Source organism: Urocitellus parryii, chromosome 1 (assembly GCF_045843805.1).
Source record: "Urocitellus parryii isolate mUroPar1 chromosome 1, mUroPar1.hap1, whole genome shotgun sequence".
In the NCBI taxonomy this organism is placed as follows: domain Eukaryota; kingdom Metazoa; phylum Chordata; class Mammalia; order Rodentia; family Sciuridae; genus Urocitellus; species Urocitellus parryii.
This window is the reverse complement of record NC_135531.1, coordinates 6,732,637-6,753,941: the sequence shown is the minus strand read 5'-3', so window position 1 is coordinate 6,753,941 and position 21,305 is coordinate 6,732,637. Positions and strand designations below refer to the sequence as shown.

The 21,305-nt window shown below is 46.0% G+C and overlaps 1 protein-coding gene across 2 annotated transcripts in view; it reads right to left on the bottom strand.

Annotated features, from left to right (window-relative positions):
- Positions 1-21,305, bottom strand: part of Adcy2 (adenylate cyclase 2) — a 375,018-nt gene that overhangs the window by 253,637 nt on the left and 100,076 nt on the right. For both annotated transcript variants that reach the window (XM_026397066.2, XM_077799966.1), the window contains exon 3: positions 20,065-20,226. In XM_026397066.2, the coding sequence (XP_026252851.1) occupies positions 20,065-20,226 (162 nt within the window). The remainder of the gene's footprint in view (positions 1-20,064; positions 20,227-21,305) is intronic.

Genomic DNA, 21,305 nt, shown 5'->3' with positions numbered 1-21,305 from the left:
TCTTGGGAAACCAGAGAGAGCGGAGCAAATTAAAACTAAAGAAATCAGAAGAAATACACTAAAAAATTAGGGCAGAAATTAATATAACCAAAATCAGGAAAATGATACAGGAAAATTAAAATCTTACTATTGGAAAAAAATCGATAAAATTGATAAATTATTATCCACTCTAAACAAAAATTTAGAATAACTAAAGGGACACATGCTGTATGTATTTTGTCGGGTATAACACTTTGGCATTTAAGTGAATTCTGCTCTTTGTGCCTCTTGATTTGGTTACTGAGTTAGTTCGGGTCTCAGGCAGCCTAATGATAGCAGCTGTCAGATGCCACACGGTCACAAAGCCTACCGCTTGGGCAAGTGTCAGTGCATGGGAAGTCCAAGTGCAGTTTCATGGGTGGTCAAGGAGGTGGACCCTGAGATCAGGAACCTGTGAGGCAGCAGTTGGGTTTTGCTCATCTGTTTAATAGTCTGTCTTGTTACTCGTTGCTTCATGTAAGGGTTCTCTGGTTTTCAGAGGGTCCTCAACAAAAAAAGAGTGGTTCTTGGGTTTCTTGTTTTTGTTTTTTGCTTCTGACAGGAAGTCAGAAGAAAGAAAGGCCGAGAGACTTTGGCCAGAGCCTGGGGGAAGCACTTGCCCTGTTCTGTTTCCTGCTGGGGTCACTTCATCAATTGTTCTGATTGAATTTTCTTAGTATGATGATGGCTAGAGCTCCTCCGCCCACAGCCTCACCACTTATAGAACCTTCTCTGGCTTCTTGGTGGTCCACCATCTTTTCCCACTCCCTCTCTCCTGCAGCACAGCTTCGTTTAACCTAATTGTGAAAGGGCAGAGCAGGAGTCCACTGCAAGGTCATTGTCTCCAATCTCCTCCTTTGACGCATCAGGCCTGTGCACAGGGCTCACATTTCAGAACTGAACAGGGAGACTGACCATGGCTCAGTCGCAGGCTGGGAAGTTCCCTTTCCCTCTCTCACACTTTAACTGCCTTTCCTGAGAATCCTAACCTGCCATATCTGATTATGGACCCTGCATCCCTCTAAGATCACGCTTTCCTTGGTGAGTTTTGAGAAAACAGGCTCATAGTAAACTTTTTAAGGTGAACAAGGAGGGCCCCAATGTGTTCCCACTGTACTGGGGTGTGGGCTCTCCAATCAGACTGCTTGGATCAAGTCCTTTATCTTCCACTCACACTCCGGGTCACTCTGAGCTACCTTTGGCTAGGTTTCACTCTGAAACAGGGACAGTGAGGTGCCCTTTGTATAGGTGGTGGGATGATTACTTGAGTTGGGATGTACAAAGTGCTAATGAGCATCAGCCAACTCAGTACTAATTACCTACTAAATGTTGAACCATTAGTTAGTATCAACCCATTTCCTGAAAATACTTGATTTTCATACTCAGGACCTCAAGACAAGGAATTTGAATTTATATCATTTCCTTTTTTTTTTTTTTTTGGTTTGTTTTATGTGGACAAACATCACAAGGTCCCACTTGAGATAACAGATCCTTTTGTTTGGTCTGATTGCAGCCCACAAAACTCTTAGAATCCTTTTTCCTAAAATCTGAAAAGTCATGATTCTCCTGATTTGTGCTTATGCAGTTGACCTTTGACTTCATCCATTTGAAACAAATCTAACCTTACACAATCTGTCACACGGTCCAACTGGACCGAATTCCTCTGGGGTCTGAATTCTGTTTCCATCAGGATTGGTGTCTATGCCAGACTCACATCATCACAGGTCACCACCAGCCACCACCTGCTGTCTCAGCCTTGCCTGTCACCACACAAGCCTTCAGTTGACAATGTGAGACAAGCAGAGCTGGGGCACCCTCTGCAAGGTTCAGCTGAGGATTTTCATGCAGGGGAACTGGGTCTCTGGCCACTTTGCAACCACAGTGGAGGGTCCTCCAGGTCCTCCAGGTCCTCCAGGGTCACTGCCTTCCAGCCACGTGTCTCTGCCCTGTCCCTGAGGAACTCAGGTGGGAGCTCATCACACACCTTGCTGAGGTGCAGAGCTGTCTGTCTCCAACAACCCCCTTCTGAACAGCGCCTGAGTCTACCAGGAGCGTGTGTTCCCAGCAGACCTTTAATAAATGGGAAGGGATGTGTATTTTCGTGAATATATTTTCATATTACAAGTCTTCCATTTCACACCATCTGCTGATCTGGGCACTTCTCATGCTGCCAGTCAGCTTACATTTTATTTTTAGATGCCAGCTTTGGGCAGAGCATGAAAACCCTGCAGGCTACACTTTCAGACATTTGAAACAGCATTTCTCAAGAGTCTTTGAAGACCTAATGAGAGTGGATCATGTCAGAAGCCAAAATCACTCAGAATCACTTGGTTATTTCATGAAAGGACAAATGGATGCAGATGCAAACGGCACAGCCTCTGAAGACAGATGCTCCTGTGAATGAACGCTGCACAGTGGGCAAGAGGGAGGACCAGGCCAGGCACTGCGAGGGGAGCGCAGTACCAGGAGAACACCTGGGGTCCAGAGGAGGAAAGCCGACAGCTGTGCAGGAAGACAGCCCTGATGACCACGGAGCCCTAGACAAGCACCTGGACAGCCTCTTCTCTGCTCTTTCCCTAGTGCCTCTCTGGATTTGGACTAAATAAAAAGAAAGGACGAGAGGCAGGGGTGCAGGAGGAGTGCTAGGGATCAGTCCTTCAGCAGAGGGAGGTGCTGTCTCATTTCACCCCCTGCAGTCTATCTATAGAGCAGAGACCCCCGCCAGGTCAGGAGTTGTGAGAAATGCTGACCAGCGTGTCCCGGAATATTTCTGTCTGCTCTTTGGAGCTGCTTGGGGAAATTCATGGCATGTGTGCCTGAATTTCCCAGACACTTCCACAGTGTCGAAAAATGTAAATGTGTTACATGAAATCCAAAGCATCTGCTTGAAATCCAGCAGAGGATGTTCAAACACATTTGGGGCATTGCTGAAATCAGCGGTGGGAAAAGGATAGAAATCCTGTGTCTGGTTGCCAGAGTAGAGGTGTTGAGACCAACTAAGTGAAAACCAACCTCACATTCACTCGGGACTGCACACAACTGCACTCGTTCTGAGGCTCCAGGGGAAAAGAGACGGGAGTACATTTCCAAGGGAAATGTTGTTTTGGAAATTGACTCTTACATAAATTTCGAAATAAATAATTAACTCTATTTATTAAGAGAATGTTAATAGCAGACACATAAAAATTCCGTGGGGGTGATGCATCACTATAACTGGCATGTAAATAAGATTGCTGGTTATTATTCTGGAACAGGCCCACGGGCTACACCTGGCCAGTACCTGTTTCTGTAAATCGAGTTCTGTGGTGGATCACGGCCACAGTCCTTGGCTTGCAAGCTGCTCATGACCTGAAGGAGGGCTGAGAAGTATCGCCACAACCAGATGGCCCTCAATCTGAAAATATTTGCTCTCCAGCCCTTCCCAGAAATAGACCATGAATCCCTCTGTTAGAGCACACACAAGTCCTTCTTTGTGGCTCAAGATCTTCCTTGTGAGCCCTACTGACATCCTCACGGTCAAGTGACTGGCGAGACCAGTGTGGCTGGAAAGCCCTGTTAGTTCTGTGCCCAGATGGAGTGTGGATGTCTGGACCATTGTGAGGTATTTGGTGGCAAAGTTAATCATAACTAAAATTCCCCTCTGTAAACTGGTAGGAACCATATTTCTGGGTTTCAATGTTACTTGCAGCCCTCCTAAATGCTAATGTACTTGAGGGTTTTCTATTTGTCTTTTTTTTTCAAAATTGTATTTGTTGGGGTAGAAAGGTGCTACAATGTAGCAGTTGCTTAAAATATGTCCCCTGGATAGACTGCAATTGACATCAATTGAAAGAGTTGTTCAAATTTATAAGACACAGATTTATCAAAATTGTTACCTGATTTGTAGAAAGAATACAACTTAGTTCCAATATTTATTCAAGAAAATCTTTTTAAAAGATAAACTACTTCTTGTGCTCACTTTTTCGTAGCATGTAATGCTTTTCTACGGTTTTGGACATTCAGTGGTTGCTCTAATTGGTAGGGTTATGCTCCCTCTCATTAAGGGTCACATGATTCATCCATTAACTGTTCTAAAAATCGCCACAGGACATCTTGTTTGATGCAAATATTTTCTCTCTGAATATCTCAAGCAGAAGTTCTCTACTAACCTTAAAAGCAGATTGTGTGCATGTTAATAAGAAATAGCAAAAAAATGGCAGAGTGGGGTGGGGGAGAAGGAAAGGGAAGGGATAGGGAGAGGAAAGTAATCTAGAAACCAGAAAGCCAACCTAATAAATGCTGCCATGTGCTGGGCACTCAGCTGGGAATCAGCTATGCTCAGTCCTTAACCCTCCGTCGAATCCTGTGATTGGTCCTCTTCTTACAGATAAGTAAACAGATGGTTAGGGATGCTAAATCACTTGCTTAAACTCACACAACCAATTCATACAGAGCTTTGATTTGAGCTTAGATCTCTTCAACTCCAAAGTTCAGATTCTTTCCATTATGTATTATGCTATTTTTGTAAAGGGTTAATATGTCTTTTGGGTCTGGGAAATTTAGTAAAAGATATTTCACAAAAGGGTTTAATTTATATTTTTGCTTGGAGAGGATTCAAGTATTCAAGTAAGCTCTCTGAGTTCCCTAGCTTGGGGCTCAGCATGTTAGAAAGAAGCATTCTGTAAGTCCAGCAAGCAATGCCTGCTGTGGGTCACAAGTCAACCACTAAGTGCCTTCTCTCAAGGAGCTTGGTGGAAGAGTCCAGCGGCATCAGAAGAGAGGACGCTTGGGCAGCCCCAAGGGCTCCTGCTCAGCTCCTGGCTCAGTGAGGACTTTCTGTGAGTGACATACAGGCTTTTTCTCATGCACTGGCTTGGTGACAACACTGGGATGCTCCAGAGAGAGGACAGAACAAATAACAGCACCAAGTGAGGGACAGAAAGGCACCACTGGGAACTTGCAAGTAGCTGGGCATTAATCAGCGAGATTAGAGTCCATGCCAGGGAAGGAAGAGGGTAAGTTGTAGAAGCAGCGAGGCTGCATCCCAAGAGAGCCGGGCTGCTCCGTTCTGCAGATCACAAGAAGCGACTAAGGATCACAGAGGCAGATAGGTATGGGAGGCCATCTGGGCAACGCTAGAGGCTCCTGCAACAACCCAGGCAATAAGTGACGAGGTGAGACCCAGGAAGATGAGTAGGAGGAAAGTGACCTGGGAGAGCATAGAGAGCAATCAAGGGACAGACCCTGGGACCAACAGTTTGGGGCATGAGTGAGATGGAGAAGGGGACAAGGTGGAGCCAAGCCAAGACTGTCAAGTCCAGGGCAGGGTGCCGTCCACAGAGATAAGGAGCCCATGAGTTGGAGAATGAGCAGTCAAGACTGGGGAGCCCTGTTGAAAGGCCTGTGGGGAGCTGCAGTGGACACAGTGAGCTGACTCATTCTGAGGACAAACACATACTGAGAGACCTGTGCCAGAAGCCACCAAAATGAATTCAAAATTATATGCAAGTCAAAAGGCCAGCAATAAAATGGAAATACTTCTACTTTGTGGATGTTATAAATATTAGTTTTGAAAAACACCTTAAATAAAAAATGAGAATCTTAAACTGTTTCAAAAATAACCTCAAGAGAGTTTGTAAGGTTTCCTGTAAGAATCTACTCTTAACGCCAAGATAAAATGTCTGCGCTCCTACCCAGCTGTTTATCCAAAACCCACAAAATTCTTTAAATTCCATATGGGACACAGTTAGCAGAAGGAAAGGAAATAACTGGGCAGTCTATATGTCTAGTTTAATGTGTGTTTGCTTCAGAAATGACTCTTTCTGCTCTGAAAACTTAGTAATGTGAAATCTTATTTATGAGAAGAAAAAAAAAATGCCTGACTGAATCTCCACAGAAAAATCCAAGCAGCCGTTGATGAGCAAGCAATGCAAATGCCTGGTGGGAGAACTTTCCAGAATGATTGTAATGTATGGCAGAGTACGCAACGAAAAGAACCAGCGATGCTGGGAAACGGGTTTGCAGTGAGATTCAAGGCATCAGAGGGGAAGAGCATCGTTCCCAGATCCCTGAGGAGGTTTCCGGGGGGCCATGAAAACGGTGATCTACTGAACCAAGTGTTTCAGAACCAGCTTCCCAGGACCTGCCAGGGTGTGGCAGGGACAGGTGTGCCTCTCACCTGCACCTGTGAGGGTTTTCAGGTCACCTCGTAATCTCTACTGGGATCTGTCCTCTCTCTCAGCATCCATCATCTTCATTTCAATGGCCAACTCTGCCCTGCAGTGATGGTTTGAGGGTGGAAACATGTCCTCTAGGTGCCACTAAGGTCATCCATGCCCCAAATGTCTGGGTCCTTCCGGCAGCAAAAAGCAGGAGGGCTCCTCAAATGGAGGCCCAGAGAATCTCCTTCATACCAAATCAAGAAACACAGTCTTCCACCTGCCAATACGCCCGAAGTCAGAGTCCAAGACCCACAGCCTGAATCATTAGGGGTGTCGCTGGGAAAACCTCCTCAGTGGGGAAAAGGCAGTCAAAGCCAAGCTAGTGCCCTGGGTTTCTCCTGCAGGATTTTAAAAAAGTTCTTCTCTGCATTGCATAGGAAATTGAATCAGTGACCTTCTCTGCCTAGTTAAGTAGCTAAAACACATCGGCCTCCCGTGGGCCACAGGAAGACTTCACCAGGGCCGTGTGGACTCCGCCTCTCACTGTCCAGCCTGTGGATGATGTTTGTATAACTGGAAGCAGTTTGGTTCTAGCTCATTTTTTCTGCCAATGACAAGCAACCCCAGATTCTTAAACTTTTCTTGTGGACCCTCTTTCCTACTTCTTCAGTCGACTTTGTGTCTGTCTTCTGATTCCTCCATAAGGCTCTAAGTCCGAAGAGCTCAGAAAGGCATCTAAAATCCACATAAAGACTTGGCCTCTCTTGAGGAAGCCAGGATGATAACATAAGGTTTGAGGACGTTGTGTGGCTGTCACTCTGAAAGGACACCTCTACCTCACCCGCCTCACACGTGGCTACCAGGCCCAGAGACGGCAGACACAGCGCAAAGAAGTGCACGTTGCTCCCTTGGACAGGAAACCTGAGGCACCTGGATGCCAGCGTCTGTCTCTGTCACACGTCTGGGTGCCCAGTCACTCTTCAATTCAGTCACACGCGCCACCATTCAATGCCGTGAACACCTGATGTCAGACGCGTGGTGACAATATTAAAGAGCTCTGTTTCCTGCCGCGGATCTCAGCTCACCTCAAGACCCAGGACAAGTGTGACAGAAAGAAGGTGGAAGGACAGAAACGAATACGCACACTGGAGTACGATGTGGTGGCTCTGCATGAACTCTAACAATAACAAAGAACACAGCGCCTCCCTTCCCACTGTGACCTTCCTCTCTAGGTCAGTGGCTGGCCAAGGGTCACTCACGTAAGGGATGCTGAATCTGTTGTCACCTCAACTCTGCTTCTCATCCACCCCAAAGCACGTCTGTGTCCTGACAGCTGCCGTCTATCAGGAAAGAGAAGCAGGAATCCTCAAGGGTTAGGGCAGAGTCCTTTGTCACGTCAAAGGTTTACCGGACACAGGGACTCAGACCTGCCCAACTGCACCAACCCAGAAAGCTGTCCCAGCTGGGCACCTTGGAGTGCTCCACAGGGGTGACACTGCTCTGTTCACTCTCTGTATCCTCCTCCTTCCCCTGCCTCTCCCCATCACAGGTTAATGTGCTGGTCAGACGTGGCTACCAGGTGGACATTTAAGAAGCCAAAGAGAAGGTTAAGGATGATTTCACTCCAGTTTGACACAGGAGGACAAAATTTCCTCTTCTCTACTTGGAAATTATCCAGAACACAAAAGAGAATGGGAAACACATGTGTGATCTGTGTTTTTAATAAAATTGGGTAACGGACAGGAACTCCAGCCCCCAGCATGAGAGGGCCAGCTGCTGCCAGCTGTGACCAGGCTGGAGGCGGAGAAGAGGCAGAACCAGGGCACTGATACAAGTGGCAGAGGTCAGGAGGGAAGTGGGGCTGTGCCACCAAGGGCCACCGAGCTGCTGACGCCAAGCCAACCGTTCACGACTATAGGAGTTCGGCCAGAGCCCCTGGCTCGGAACATTCCAGGAGCTGAACTTGACAGGAGGACACCAGGAGGGCACACTGGCCACAAGCATGCCGACTCCGTGGGGGACCAGCATCTCCATGGGCTATGGGAGGCAACAGGACTGAAGGAGCCTCACTAAGGACATAAATCCCCCGGGCAGATGGTCAGCAAGATCTGATGAGGAGGATCCCAGTAGAAGGGCCACTACAGTAAGCAGCTCTTACCAAGAGCACAAAAGAAATTGGAAAGAGAACAGATGAACTGTAGGGTTTTTTTTTTTTTTTTTTTTTTGAGGGTGGGGTGGTCCTAGGGACTGACCGCAGGGTTACTTTATCACTGAGCTACCCTCCTGATTTTTTTTTTTTAATCTTGAATTTTGAAACAGAGTCTTGCTAAATTGTTGAGGTTGACCTGGAATTTGTGATCCTCCTGCCTCAGCCTCCTGAGTCAGTGGAATAATAGACAGGCACCACCGTGCCAGGTGACCATCTCTAATGTCAATGCAGTAAAACTAAAATAAATAACAAAGAAAGAAAAGGAAAACCTCTCGTAGCCTGAAAATAAAACAACAGTAAATGTGTTTGTGTTAAGAAAGACATGCAAGCACAATTAAAAACTATAGAGAAATAAAGACAGTGAGTGCATGGGAAGTGCAGAATCAAAGCTGTTTTTGAAGGGAAATGTATAGTCTTTGATAGTTATGTAAATGAATGAGAAGTATCTAACATAGAGGTTGGGAATAAAAAGCAAAACAATATGGAGGGAAAAAAACAATCTAAGAAATAAACATGTTTGCAAAAGACTGAGAGAAAAATCCAAATCCAGAACATCAATAAAAATAATAAATATATAATGAACTTGCTCTTTGGAGAAATAAAGTAAAATAAATATAATGGTAGCTCAATGGGCCAGTTAGATAGATGAAGAAAACAGAAACTCCGAAAATAAGAATTTAGCCAGGGAAAAGTAAACTCAAATACAAAGAAATTGAAACCATGGAGAGATCACTCTTCTGTGAAATGCAGTTGAGACTTTGAATGAAAGAGATTGCATTTATGATTTAAATACTGTGAATGTATTTTTGGCCAAAACAAACTCCACAGAGAAAGTAAGTCTAAACAGAATATTTTCACAGAAAAAAAAAAAAAAAACAGAGAGTGTTGTGCACTCCAATCTAGAGGAGTAGCTGAGATGGAAGAAGTTCAGGAGTAGTAGAGCTTGCAGATCCGTCCACTGCTGGGAAGCAGCAGAGCTGCCTAAGCCACAGTTCTGGTTATTGTCAAGAAAGATGAAAACTCCCTAGTAAGCTGTTGGTTGAATCAAGTAGCAAACCAGAGGGAAACACAACATAACCCACGGAGGGGAATTCTGGAAATTTAAAAGTTGTTCCATATCATATTAACAAAGAAGCCATCCAATTTTGTCCATGGGTGATTAAAGAAAAAAAAAAGATTCTTTTGATAACCATCCAATATCCACTCTTTAAGGAAAAACAGGGGGGGGGGGGAGAGAGAGAGAGAGAGAGAGAGAGAGAGAGAGAGAGAGAGAGAGAGAGAGAGAGAGAGAGAGGGACACTTCTCTAAATAAAAATTAATGGCTACTTCCTTCAAATTATAAAAATTTCTTAGCTTAATTCAAAAACCAACGTATGACCTAAAGGGAAAATACTATTCCTACTAAATAAAAAAATAAAATAGACTAAGTATGTACTATCACAGACTTGATGTTATTTTCCCCCTGAATTTATCCAGTAAAGCATCTGGAAATAAAAGGAGTTTTTTAAAATTCGAAAGGTAAAATCCACTTGAAAATAATGTGCTTATAGACCTGGACAGCTAAGAGGGTCAAATGGATAACAGCTACAAAGGGAGCGTCCACGAGTGGTTCTAAGAAGCGTAGTCACTGACAACCCCCTTCCCAGCCCTCATCTCTCTCCCTCCTCTCCTCTCCTCTCTCCATATCTCCTCTCTTCTTTGTGGCTATTTTTAAAATGGGCAAAGCACCGTGGACAGATGTTCTGTGGTCCTACCTATCTGTAGTCATCTGGCAAGAATTATTTTTGCTTTCCCTGTGGATGCTAGTTTTGTTTAAACAAGGGTGAAATTCCCATATGCTTCTCCACTGAATTCTTCTAGGTTTGCTTTATTTTTCTACATTACTATAAATATCCCCCAAGAAGGTATCTTCGTGTATCATGTACCACACTGCTTAACAAAACAGGAACAGACAGGAGAAGGGCACTGAGCAGACTCTGCAGCCTTAAAGAGTGGCCCCAAACTAAGGGAAGGTGTCTGCCGCAACCCACCAGGGACAGAAGGAGATCCAAAGCCCCACTGTGCATGCTGCAATTCTGTGCAATGGGAGGCTCAACATATGATCTTTTAGAACAAGGGTCTTTGAAGATGTAATTAAGTTAAGATGTTGCAATGAGATCATCCTGCATTTAGGCTGTGTCTCTGTAAGACTCAAAGGGAAAAAGATGCAGAGATAAAGGAAGAAGGCATAGCCTGAAGAGAAGACTGTAAAGAAAGAGGTGCAGATTTTTTGGAACACCGAGCTAAGGAATGCCAAGGTTTCCTGGCCACACCAAAGGCAGAAGAGAAGCATACCTAAGTTCTCCCTCCAAACTACAGGAGCAACCAGCCCTGGCAACACCACGCTTCCATTTCTGCAAGAGAATGAATGTGTGATTTTTACATTTCTCTTGTTTTAAGCACTGAAAGTCGTTGTAATTTGTTCCAGCAGTTCTGGGAGACCAACACAGTATCTCCACTGGGGTGGTAGGAGAGAGTCAGATTGATGAAGCTCTTTAGGTTCCTGATTTCAAGATCACCAACTGATTGACAGGATGGTCCTTTCCATCTTATCCAGGTACAATGAGGCTGGTAAAGTTTGCAGAGAAGAACCACCTCGAGGTTGCTTGGACACTGAAGGGTGCTTTTCCAAGGAACAGACTGTCCAGAGGAGGAGTGGTGTGGCCATCTGAGTTATGCCACTGGCCAGTGACCCTGGACATGCCTCCTCTTGTATTCCTTCCTCTTCTTCCTGCCAGGGAGTGGGTTTGGGGAGCTGTGTCTTGAGGGTATTCTATGAACCAAGAGCACCTCAGAACCCCAGATACCCTTCTCCTCTAGTCAGTGCACCCTGAGCTGCTAGTGTCTCAGCAGGGTGCAGCTGTCTTGGGTCAGAGTTCAAGAGGCCAAAAGATGGTCAGTGGGTTCAACTGAGTTCTGAGGGTCTCACACATGCACCATCCAATTCTTGCCTTACCAGCTCAGATGGTTATTTGAATTTTGGTTACAACAATATTCCTCAAAGTATTTATGTTCCATCTCTCTTAGCTTCTATGTAAACAGCCAAAGATATCACTGCTGCTACTGCTGTGTACCGCTCTTTCGGAGCTTGGCACCAGCCTAGATCCACAACAGGCTCTCCATACCTGACCAGCCTGACCAGCACCAAGGCCAGCAACCACACATGACAGGTGGCTGATGCTGTTCTCACCTATTTTACAGGTGAGAACACTGAGTAGGCTGAAGAATAAGGCCAAGGTCATGCAGTGTTCCAGTGGGCTTCTCCAGAAAGCACATCGGAAATGGAGTTTAGAGTTGATTAGGGAGTGCTCTCAGCTTCGATACCCAAGGGGAGGAAAAGAAGCACCAGTGGTCAGAGAGAAGTTGTGCTGTAGCACAGTCCATCTTCAGGCAAACTCAGGGATGCTCTGGAGCAAAACTTGTTCTCAGAATTGTCCTTCATTGGGCCCAACTGGAAGGCATTTGTGTGCAACTCCATCAGTCATGGACATGGGGTAACGTGAAAAGCCTTGGGTGGGTGGGTCTCTTCCAGCAGCCCCAAAGGGTCTGACAGTTGATAGACAGTTGTTGACAACAGACATCAGGCAGCCAATGTTTCCTGGAGGGGATCTGGGTGGTCCCCTCCCATGTTCACCGTACACAGCTATAAAGCAGAAGAGGGATCCAAACCCAGATTCTACCTGAAGCCCCAAAGCCTGCTCTGCCTACTACCCCCTGCTCCCTGCCATGTCTGAATACCCATAAGCTGCCAAAAAGGACATGAGAAACCATACACCAGAGCCTGGCCAACAGGGTCTCACATCTCCAGGTGAAATTGAGGTGAAATTGATACCCATGGCTCTCAGGCTGGGATTGCTGCTGAAAATCCAGGAAGGACATCTCCCCCCAGCCCCCACCGGCTCAGTCTGCTGCACTCTGCAGATGCAGTGAGAATGTGTGAGTTGACCACAGGCAGCTGTCATTCTTAACTCCCGATGCTTCTGAGCACTTTGAGCCTGATCCAGTGGAGTCCTTTTGTTTACCATCTCATGTCACTATCCCTCTTGCCTTGGGAAGAGGCCCTCATTGTTATTCCCATTCTGCAGATAATTAGGTCAAGCTCCAGCTTCGCCTCGCTGTGGAATGTCTCCCCATGAAGACACAGATACCTCCTTCCCTGCAGCTTACTGGGATTCCTTTTTTAAAGAGCAGCCCTTACAACCAGAAGGATGTTTTTGCTGAAGCCAAGCTGCACTATGCCACTGCCTGGGGTTCCCGCAGCAGCAGACATTTCCTTCGAGTCACAGCAGGTCCTACCTGACCCCTCTTGGGAGACTGACCTTCTCATCATCTTCTAGGGGTTTCAAAGAGCAATCACTAGAGGTTTCCAAAACGCCCAGAGTCATAGCTTTCACAACCCACCCCTCCCTCCACCAAAGACCTTTGGAATGGACAGAGCCTTGAAGATTTGTAAGCAATGGGCAAAGATACACAATCTGTTGAAAGCAGGAGGAGATGCGAGGTGAGTCAACCAAAAGATGCCATGGCCACAGATAGTAGGTCCATGGTGAAGTATCACATTTGACATGGGTCTTGTTCCAAATGAACAGGGGTCCATGAGTCAGGTGGTGAATAAGAAGAGGATAGAGCCAGTCTCCGGATGACTGCCACGTTTCATTTTCTAAACATTCCTTCCCTCCTGTGTTCCTCCGATCAAGTCTCTTAGAACAAATTCATGTCCTGATAGGGCTTCCCTGCTCCTCTCCTCTTCACAGCCCCATGAAGGCTGGAGGCCACAGGCAGACCTCCTTCTACCACTTCTGTCCAACAGAAAGTCTGCCTCTTGCTTTCTTGCATGTTCATTTTGAAATTGCCAGAACCTCGACTGGGGGTCGATTTCCTGCATTCACATTAATGTTGCCATGCACTTGAGCTACCAAAATTCTCTCAGGCAGAACACCAGTGCCGAGTTCCTGCCATTGAGAGAAGGATGTGTGTGTGTGTGTGTGTGTGTGTGTGTGTATGTAGCTGCAGGGTGGTGAGGGGAGGGAGAAAGAGCAGGAATGCCAAAGGCATGAGGACTTCTCCAGGATTCCGTCACATTCATCAACTCACTATTTTACCTCTCCTCCAGCCTCACCCCAATTCCCTCCCATCACAGTGTCTTGAGAACAGGTGCACAATGACTTCCTAGAGGAGGATAGAGCCACACAGGAGGTGTAGCTTCATGCTCTACAAACAGGCAGTAGCACAGTCTCTCCAGCTCTATCTTTTGTGGAAAAAATAATACTTTGTACATCTCTGAAGACAAAACAGTAAGAACAGAGATCCACATTCCTACCAATTAGTCTCCTCCACAACCAGAAACCAGGCAGCTGGTAACCTGCTGTTTTTCCTCTGAGCTTCTCAGATTAGATCCTAAATGCAATTTAATTCCAGACTCCAATATACACTTCCTGAATTATACTTAAAAAGAATCAGTTATGCAACTAATCTGCATTACTATTGATTACACACTTGCCACAGATGATTGGCTATATTAAGTACGATAACAATTTTTCCCATTGTATCACAACTTAAATGTATTAAAGCATTTTCAGTGTAAAATAATCCTATAAAATTTCCAAACACTTAAGTAATCCTGTTAGAAAACCAAAAAGCACTCCTTAGCTTATCTTCTCTAATAAATACAGATTCTCATATAATCGGCTTGCTTAAGTAAATCTAGACTCAAAACTCCCCCCCCCCCTTTCTCATGGGGAAGTAAAAGATAAATGAAAATTTGGAATGTGGTTTGAATACCAAAGACCTAAAAATGTAAGAAGATTAAATAAATTTCAAATGCAAAATGCAAGCATGATACAAAATAGGAATAGGTGACAATTCCTCGAGGCTGGCTCTGCCTTGGGCTGACAGTGGCGCTCAGCTGCATTAGCAGGGCAGAGGACAGGGCAGGCAAGATGCACAATCCAGACGGCCTAAGTGACACGGAGCACTGTCTCCAGGCTGCCGATGACCAAAGGTCCCCTGCTGCCATCGGAAGGCAGGACTCCAGCCTCCCAACCTCCTCCAATTCCCCTACCTCCCCAGGGTCCAGGCAGAAGGCAACCGCCACAGTGTAAGGGTCATCTGTCCTCCTGGCCCCAATCTGCCTTTGCTTTGATATAAAGGCAAGCAAAAAAGACTCTTTGTGGCTCTCATGAAACTTTTGGTCAAATGTATATCGTCCCACTGATGCAAGTAAGATTCTTATTTTCTAGTTGATCCTGAATTGTTGAGAGCTTTGGATGCTTTGACTAAATGTATGACCTGGGAATAATATATTCTTCTTACATGGGCAACATGGAACTGCTCTTCTGTACATTTCTTGATTACGTTTTCTTACCTTCATTAGGAAGGAATGGTGGAATTCCTTCATAATCCCAGATGGCAAGGGGAAAAATACACATTTTTTTGAAAACCAGTAGAGGGACAAAGGGAAAAAATTATGAGAAAACTTGCAGAGACCAGCACAGAGTGCAACAGAGATAACTGAAAAGTATCTCTTCCTCTCCCACAAATAAGTGAGGTGTTCAAACGAGTCCGCTCTCCTTCCCTTCCTGGCCCTCCTCTCCCCCTTCCTTCCTGTCCCTTTTCCTTCCTTGCTGAGTGGGTCAGTCCTCAGGCCATCAGAAGAGGCCAACACGGCAGCTTCCACACCATCAGAACACCGGGAGCAGGAAGCTGTCCAGGGGCGACAGAATGGGGAGTGGGGAAAGCTGACCACAGGGGTCAGAGCTTGAGCAGGGAAAGGGACGCACACACCAGGGCAGCGCCACGTGGACCGAGTGTCAGAGTCTGAGCTGGCCGGGCAGGGAGGACCTGTTTGCAGGAGAGTGGTGGGGAGAGGGGAAGCTGGGCGTGGCACTCAGACAGGGGGCCCAGAGAGAGGCTTTGGGGTGGGAAGGTGGGCTGATAAGGACAGATAAGGACCCGCCATTGGTCAAATAATTAAATACTTCAAGAAACCTGGAAGCTCTTTTTTTTTTTTTTTTTCACTGTTGGTAAAGGAAAATGTTCATGTGAAGTCATAGTGGTTAAGATCTACGTGCATGTGACAATAAATACAGCAGGAATAGGTGTGGGCTTTGCCTTGGGTGTAAGGACACCCCCCGGGCAGCAGGAGCCCCTCATCCCCAGACCTTGCTGCGAAGGGCTTTCCCCACTAACAGGAACCAGGGCCTCTGGAAGGGCAGCTGGTGTTAGAGGTGAGGGGAGAGCAAGATGAACCTGAAACTTCTCGCTGTGATGGAAAGCAAGAGGTACCCAGAAGATGACAGGGACATGTCAGAAGGACAGAAGCCAGGCTCAAGGTGCCCCTGGGCAAAACTGAGACAAGGTGGTTATGTAAACGAACAGCAGGGGTTTATAAACTATCCAACAGTAAAAGGAGGCAAGCACAAGGCCGTACAGACAGAAAGAAACAAATTAAATGATGAAAATCAGGGTATATTCATAGTTTTCAAGCAATCCCCCCTAATACAAGTCCTAATAAGAAAGAGGGAAAGAGCAGTTTCGAGTGGAAAAGCCTGGTGGGCAGTGACAACACACACAGGCACAGCAGAGTCCCAGTGTGATTCAGGCAGGACAGTCATGGCCCCGATGCAGCTCTCCAGGGACACACTCTCCATGACCAGTTCCTGCCAACCGTGCAGAACCCAAACCCACGCAGGAGGACATCAGACAGACCCAAGCTGAGAGGCCTTCCACAGAGCCTGCAGTCCCCCAGGTGTTAAGATCTTGGCCACAGAAAGACAAACAGACGGTTCCAGACTGAAGCCCAGAGGGACTTGGATAGAGCCTGACAGTCCCACGGCAATCACATGGCAGTGTGGATTCCCAACTTCGACAGTCCTGTTATGACTACGTGGGAGAGCGGCACTGAGACGATCCTACAGCACTGGGGGATGTGGCCTCCGATTGGCAACTTGCTTTTACTTATTTTTTAAATAGGTTTTTTGGGCTGACATGTGTTTTCTTTCTTTTCCCTTATTTTATTTTTTTTCTACGTTTTTTAAAAAAATATTTTTTAGTTGTCAATGGACCTTTATTTTATTTATTTACATGTGGTGCTGAGAATTAAACCCAGTGCCTGACACATGCTAGGCAAACACTCTACCACAGAGCCACAACCCCAGACCTTTTCCACGTTTTTTTACTGGTGCACTACAGTTGTACATACTGATGGGACTTTTTGTTACATATTTGTACATGCACACGATATAATTTTCTGTACTGTATTACTGACTTATTGGTAAGTCTATGATGGTTCCAAAATAAAAGTTATAAAATATATTAGGGATTGTACTTTAAAATGTGGTGGGGAATACCATCCATACTCTCCAATTATTAGCTACATTTCCTCCATAGGGTGTCGAGTCATAGCCTAAGAATGCAGTGCACTTCAAGAAAAATGTTGGCAAAATGAATTTCCTGAAGACACGGAGCTCTGTTACATGGTGGGGAAAAAGCACTAGATTTTCTCCTAAGTCAACATTTTGATTAATAGATATACACTGCACATGCTAAATGGCTTTCTAATGTTCAAATACATAAATGAAACCCAATTCTTCCTATGGATCCATAATAAGCAAAAAGTACTCTTCCCTTGAAGGTCAGAGGGCAGAGGTCAGAGGGCAGGTTGGTGAGTACCGACCCCCAGTGATACACAGCCTCTTTCTTCAGCCCAGTGCAGCCTGTGGACATAGTGCTGTTTGAACAAAGGACTCCACAGCCACACCACCTCCCTCATACCATTCTAACTTATATGCACTGTGCATTAAAAGGGTCCAGTGAAGTGTTCTTCTTCCACCTCAAGCCAGTGGTAGTTTTAGATCTATTTCAAGCAGTGGCCAAAGTAGTGCAAGCTCTTTTCTTCGTACCTTAACGTTTACCAATGAACTTTCCATTTACAGCGGTTGCTATATTTCACTTTTCCCAGCTCTTGGAGTCGCTGTGAAATAGTTTCTGAGAGGTTCAGGCAACGGACTTCATGTTCTTCTTTGCCTCTCCATATTATTCTTAATGAAAAACTATGGAATGAAGCATTTTTATTCCTTTTGCATTTTCTACTAATTATCCTATCTCTGGCTGTCTGCGGATATGAAGGATTTTTCTTTGTTGGTTTTTGAAAATATTAAATAAAAATTTAAGGTTAATATTCTTTCCCAATTTCCTTTTACTAATACAAGCAAATAAAAATGCTTTCAAAACCAACTCAATAAGTATGCATTAACCTAGAACACAACAGTTCTTTGTAAAACACTTTTTTTCTCTATTTTTTTAACCCTACTTAATCCTTTCGGGCAGGTATTAAAATTATTTTCCAATATTTTTTTCCTGTTAAATTGACACCAGCAGACACTTCATCTATTCATGAAGGAGATGAAGAGACAGGTACAAAGTGTTCAAAGATGTGTTCCAGGGGAGCCCTGTGCCTGAAGGTGCTGTGAACCATGAAGTGTCTGAGGTGCCTACTGCCAGTCAAAGGAGGACTTTCCCACAGTGATTTCCAGAATGTAAACTGGCGGAGCAGATCAGGTACTTGTTGCCACTGCAAAAACATAGCCACCACCCTGACCTGGATGTGCCCACCTGAGGTGGAGGTTAATGACCCAAGTAGGGAAAGGGTGGAGTGTAGACTGTGAAAGGCAGAGGGGGTGAAGCAGGGCAGAGCTCCCGTACAAAGCAGCACTTCTCCATCGTCTTTCCAGGGACAGCCGGGTTGCAGCCCCAGGTTAGAGGTGGGGAAATGAGAAGTAGCTGGTCAAAGGGTAGAAACTGTCAGAGACAAGATAAGCAAGTTCTGGGCTCTGTTTATCACACAGGTGGTGAGGGAAGGATCTAATTTGATCACGATGATCACAATGTATATGGATGTCAAATCCTCATGCTGTAGGCCTTGAAAGTAGGCCATGTTTGCCAATCAAATATTTTACAATAAAAATAATGCATTGCCTCTTCAATCTTCCCCTTGATGAGGTGCCGGCAGCCTCCATCTGTGCCTTAGGAAGTGTGAGTCACTGGGTAGGTCAGGTGTAATGCACGGAGGAACTGTTATGGTTTGGATGTGAGGTACCCCCCAAAGTTCATGTGTGAGACAATCAAGAAGTTTTAGAGATGAAATGATTGAGTCACAGAGTCTTAATACAATCAGTGAATTAATCCCCTGATGGGATTAACTGGGTGGTGCAGAAGGCGGGTAGGGTGTGGCCTGAGGAGGTGGGTCATTGTGGGTGTGCCTCTGGGATATTTTTCTACCTGGCAAGAGGAGTCTCTCTCTGCCTTCTGATCATCACCTGAGCTGCTTCCCTCTGCCACACTCTTCCACCAGGATGTTCAGCCTCACCTCAAGCCCCAAAGAATGGAACCTGCTATCTATGGATTGAGGCCTCTGAAACCATGAGCCCCTAAACAAACTTCCTCTCCAATTGTTCTGGTCAGGTCTTGTAGTCACAGCAGCAAAAAAGCTGACTGAATGAGAGACAATCTGTCTTTCCTCTGTCCTGTGCTTCCCGGGGGGGTGGGAGCTCCCCAGTAACACCAGAACCAGCCAATGCAAAACCTGCTGCACCGCGTCAAGTCAGAGGCGCCGCCTTTGCACCCTGCGAGAGACGTGTGATGTGCAGTATCTTCAGCTGCTCTTAATGAACACGATCTTATGATGAGAACTAGGAAGTGAATATTGAGAAAGGTGTTCCCTTTTAAATCAAGGGAGAGACTACAGGCTCAAGGGTAAGTCTCCACCTCCACCTCAAGTTTTCAAATTAAACCTCTCATCAAGTCCATCAAAAACTGGTTTCTGGTCCCTGCAGGGCTCAGGTGAGCCATGTCTAAAAGCCTCATTCCTGGTCCAGGATGCAGATGAGTGACAGACTCTTACCCAGCAAGCAGAAGGCCCTGGATTCCATCCCAGCACCATAAGAAGATAAAAGTAAAATCTCCTTCTCAATGGTGCAGTGCCATTCCTAACTATAACTCTGCCTTGCTGCATTTTATATCACAGACACGTGTGTTGCAGTGTAGACCAAAATAAAACAGACCTTTTACAGGTAAAAAAGTGAGTGTTAGGAATAACTCCAAATCAATGACCCTTGTGTTTATGGATGTACATAACAGGAAATTGGTAGCTTTTAAAATGCTTTTAACTAATTAAATAGAATGACTTCTTCGAAATTCCACTTATTACTACGGCAAAATTTGCTATTGTGGCATTTTTTAAAACTACATTTTTTTAAATGCCCACAGACCTAGCAGAAGATTGAGAAATGGAGAATATTTTTGTCCTATGTAAAAAGAGAGGTGGGAGAGAATTATGAATTTAATTGTACAAGTTATTTCAATCTAAAAATAAGGGTGCTAAGTTGCAATATATAGTAAGAATGCCTTTTCACCATCAAAAATCACATCACCATTCAGCAGTCACCAAACTGAAGTTGCCAACCCTATGTTCCTGCTAACATTAGTTTCACTGTTGCTAGTGGCTAAGCCACTACTGGCCCCACTGATGGAGGGGCATCAGGGACAACACTCAGGGGCAGAAAGGAAGCAGCTGCCGGTGCCAACGACACACCTGGGACCTCCACTCCATCCTCCTGAGGGACGGGAAGGTCATTGCCCTGGATACGGAGGGCCACTCACCTGCCAGACCAGGTGCTCCTTGGCCCCGGGCGTGGCAGACAGGCAGACGCTCAGCACAATGGTGTGGGACGAGGAGGTGAGGACGCTGGCGATGATGGCATCCCGCATGTTGAAGGGCAGCATGGTGTACACCACGAAGACGATGAAGAGGAAGAAGGACACCTGCGGGCGGAGAAGGGAGGGTTACAGAGTGCACTACTCCAGGGGCCTCCGCTGTCCTTCCATCCAAGACAGCAGAAAGTGACATGCCCAACCGAGAAATGACGACATAGCCAGGTGCAATGGCACACACCTGTCATCCCGGCGGCTCCGGAGGAGGCTGAGGCAGGAGGATCACAAGTTCAAAGCCAGCCTCAGCAAAGTGAGGCATTAAACAACTCAGTGAGCCCCTGTCTCTAAGTAAAATACAAAATAGGGCTGGGGCTGCGGCTCAGTGGTCGAGTGCCCTGAGTTCAATCCCTGGTACCCCCCCCAAATAAAAATAAAGAGAAATAATGACATGACAAAAGGGACAGCAAACGGAAACAAGCCCACTGGGTTCAATAAGGGATTGATTTCTATGACGGGACAGAGTTCTTACTTAAGACTGCAGGACTCTCACTTTTGGTGTCCAAGCCATAGCAGACATTAGGTCAGGCTGAGCGGGGCCTGGGCACAGATGCAAAGCTGGTCCAGAACCCTCAGCACCTGGTATCGGGGCCTTAGAGGCACAGAGGTGGTTCAGCTGTAGTGCGCCCTCTTCCAGAAGAGGTCAAATACAGAATAGCCACGAGACCCAGCAGTTCCACTCTCAGGCATGAACCCCAAAGAAATGGGCACTCAAGCAAGTGCACGTGCACACGTGTTCACAGCGGCACACACACCCCAGCCAAAAGGCGGGAACACACATCTCCATGGAGGCACGAGCACATCAACAGCTCCGGCATATCCATACAAGGGAAGACTGTTCAGGCATAACCAGAATAAAGAGCAGGCTAGCCTGCAGGGGACCTGGAGGAGTCATGCCAAGGGAATGGAGCTTGAGTGAAGTTCCACTACTGTACGACTCCATTTACATGACCAGGCTGGAGAAGTAAGTCCATAGACAGAGAGCAGACTGGCAGCTGCCAGGGGCTGGGGTGGGGTGGGACGAGGAATGGAGAGTAATTGCTTCATGAGGATGGAGTTTCCTTTTGGAATGATGAGAAAGGTCTGAGAGCCAGTTCTGGGAGTAGAGGACACGTGGATGATCCCGGATCTTG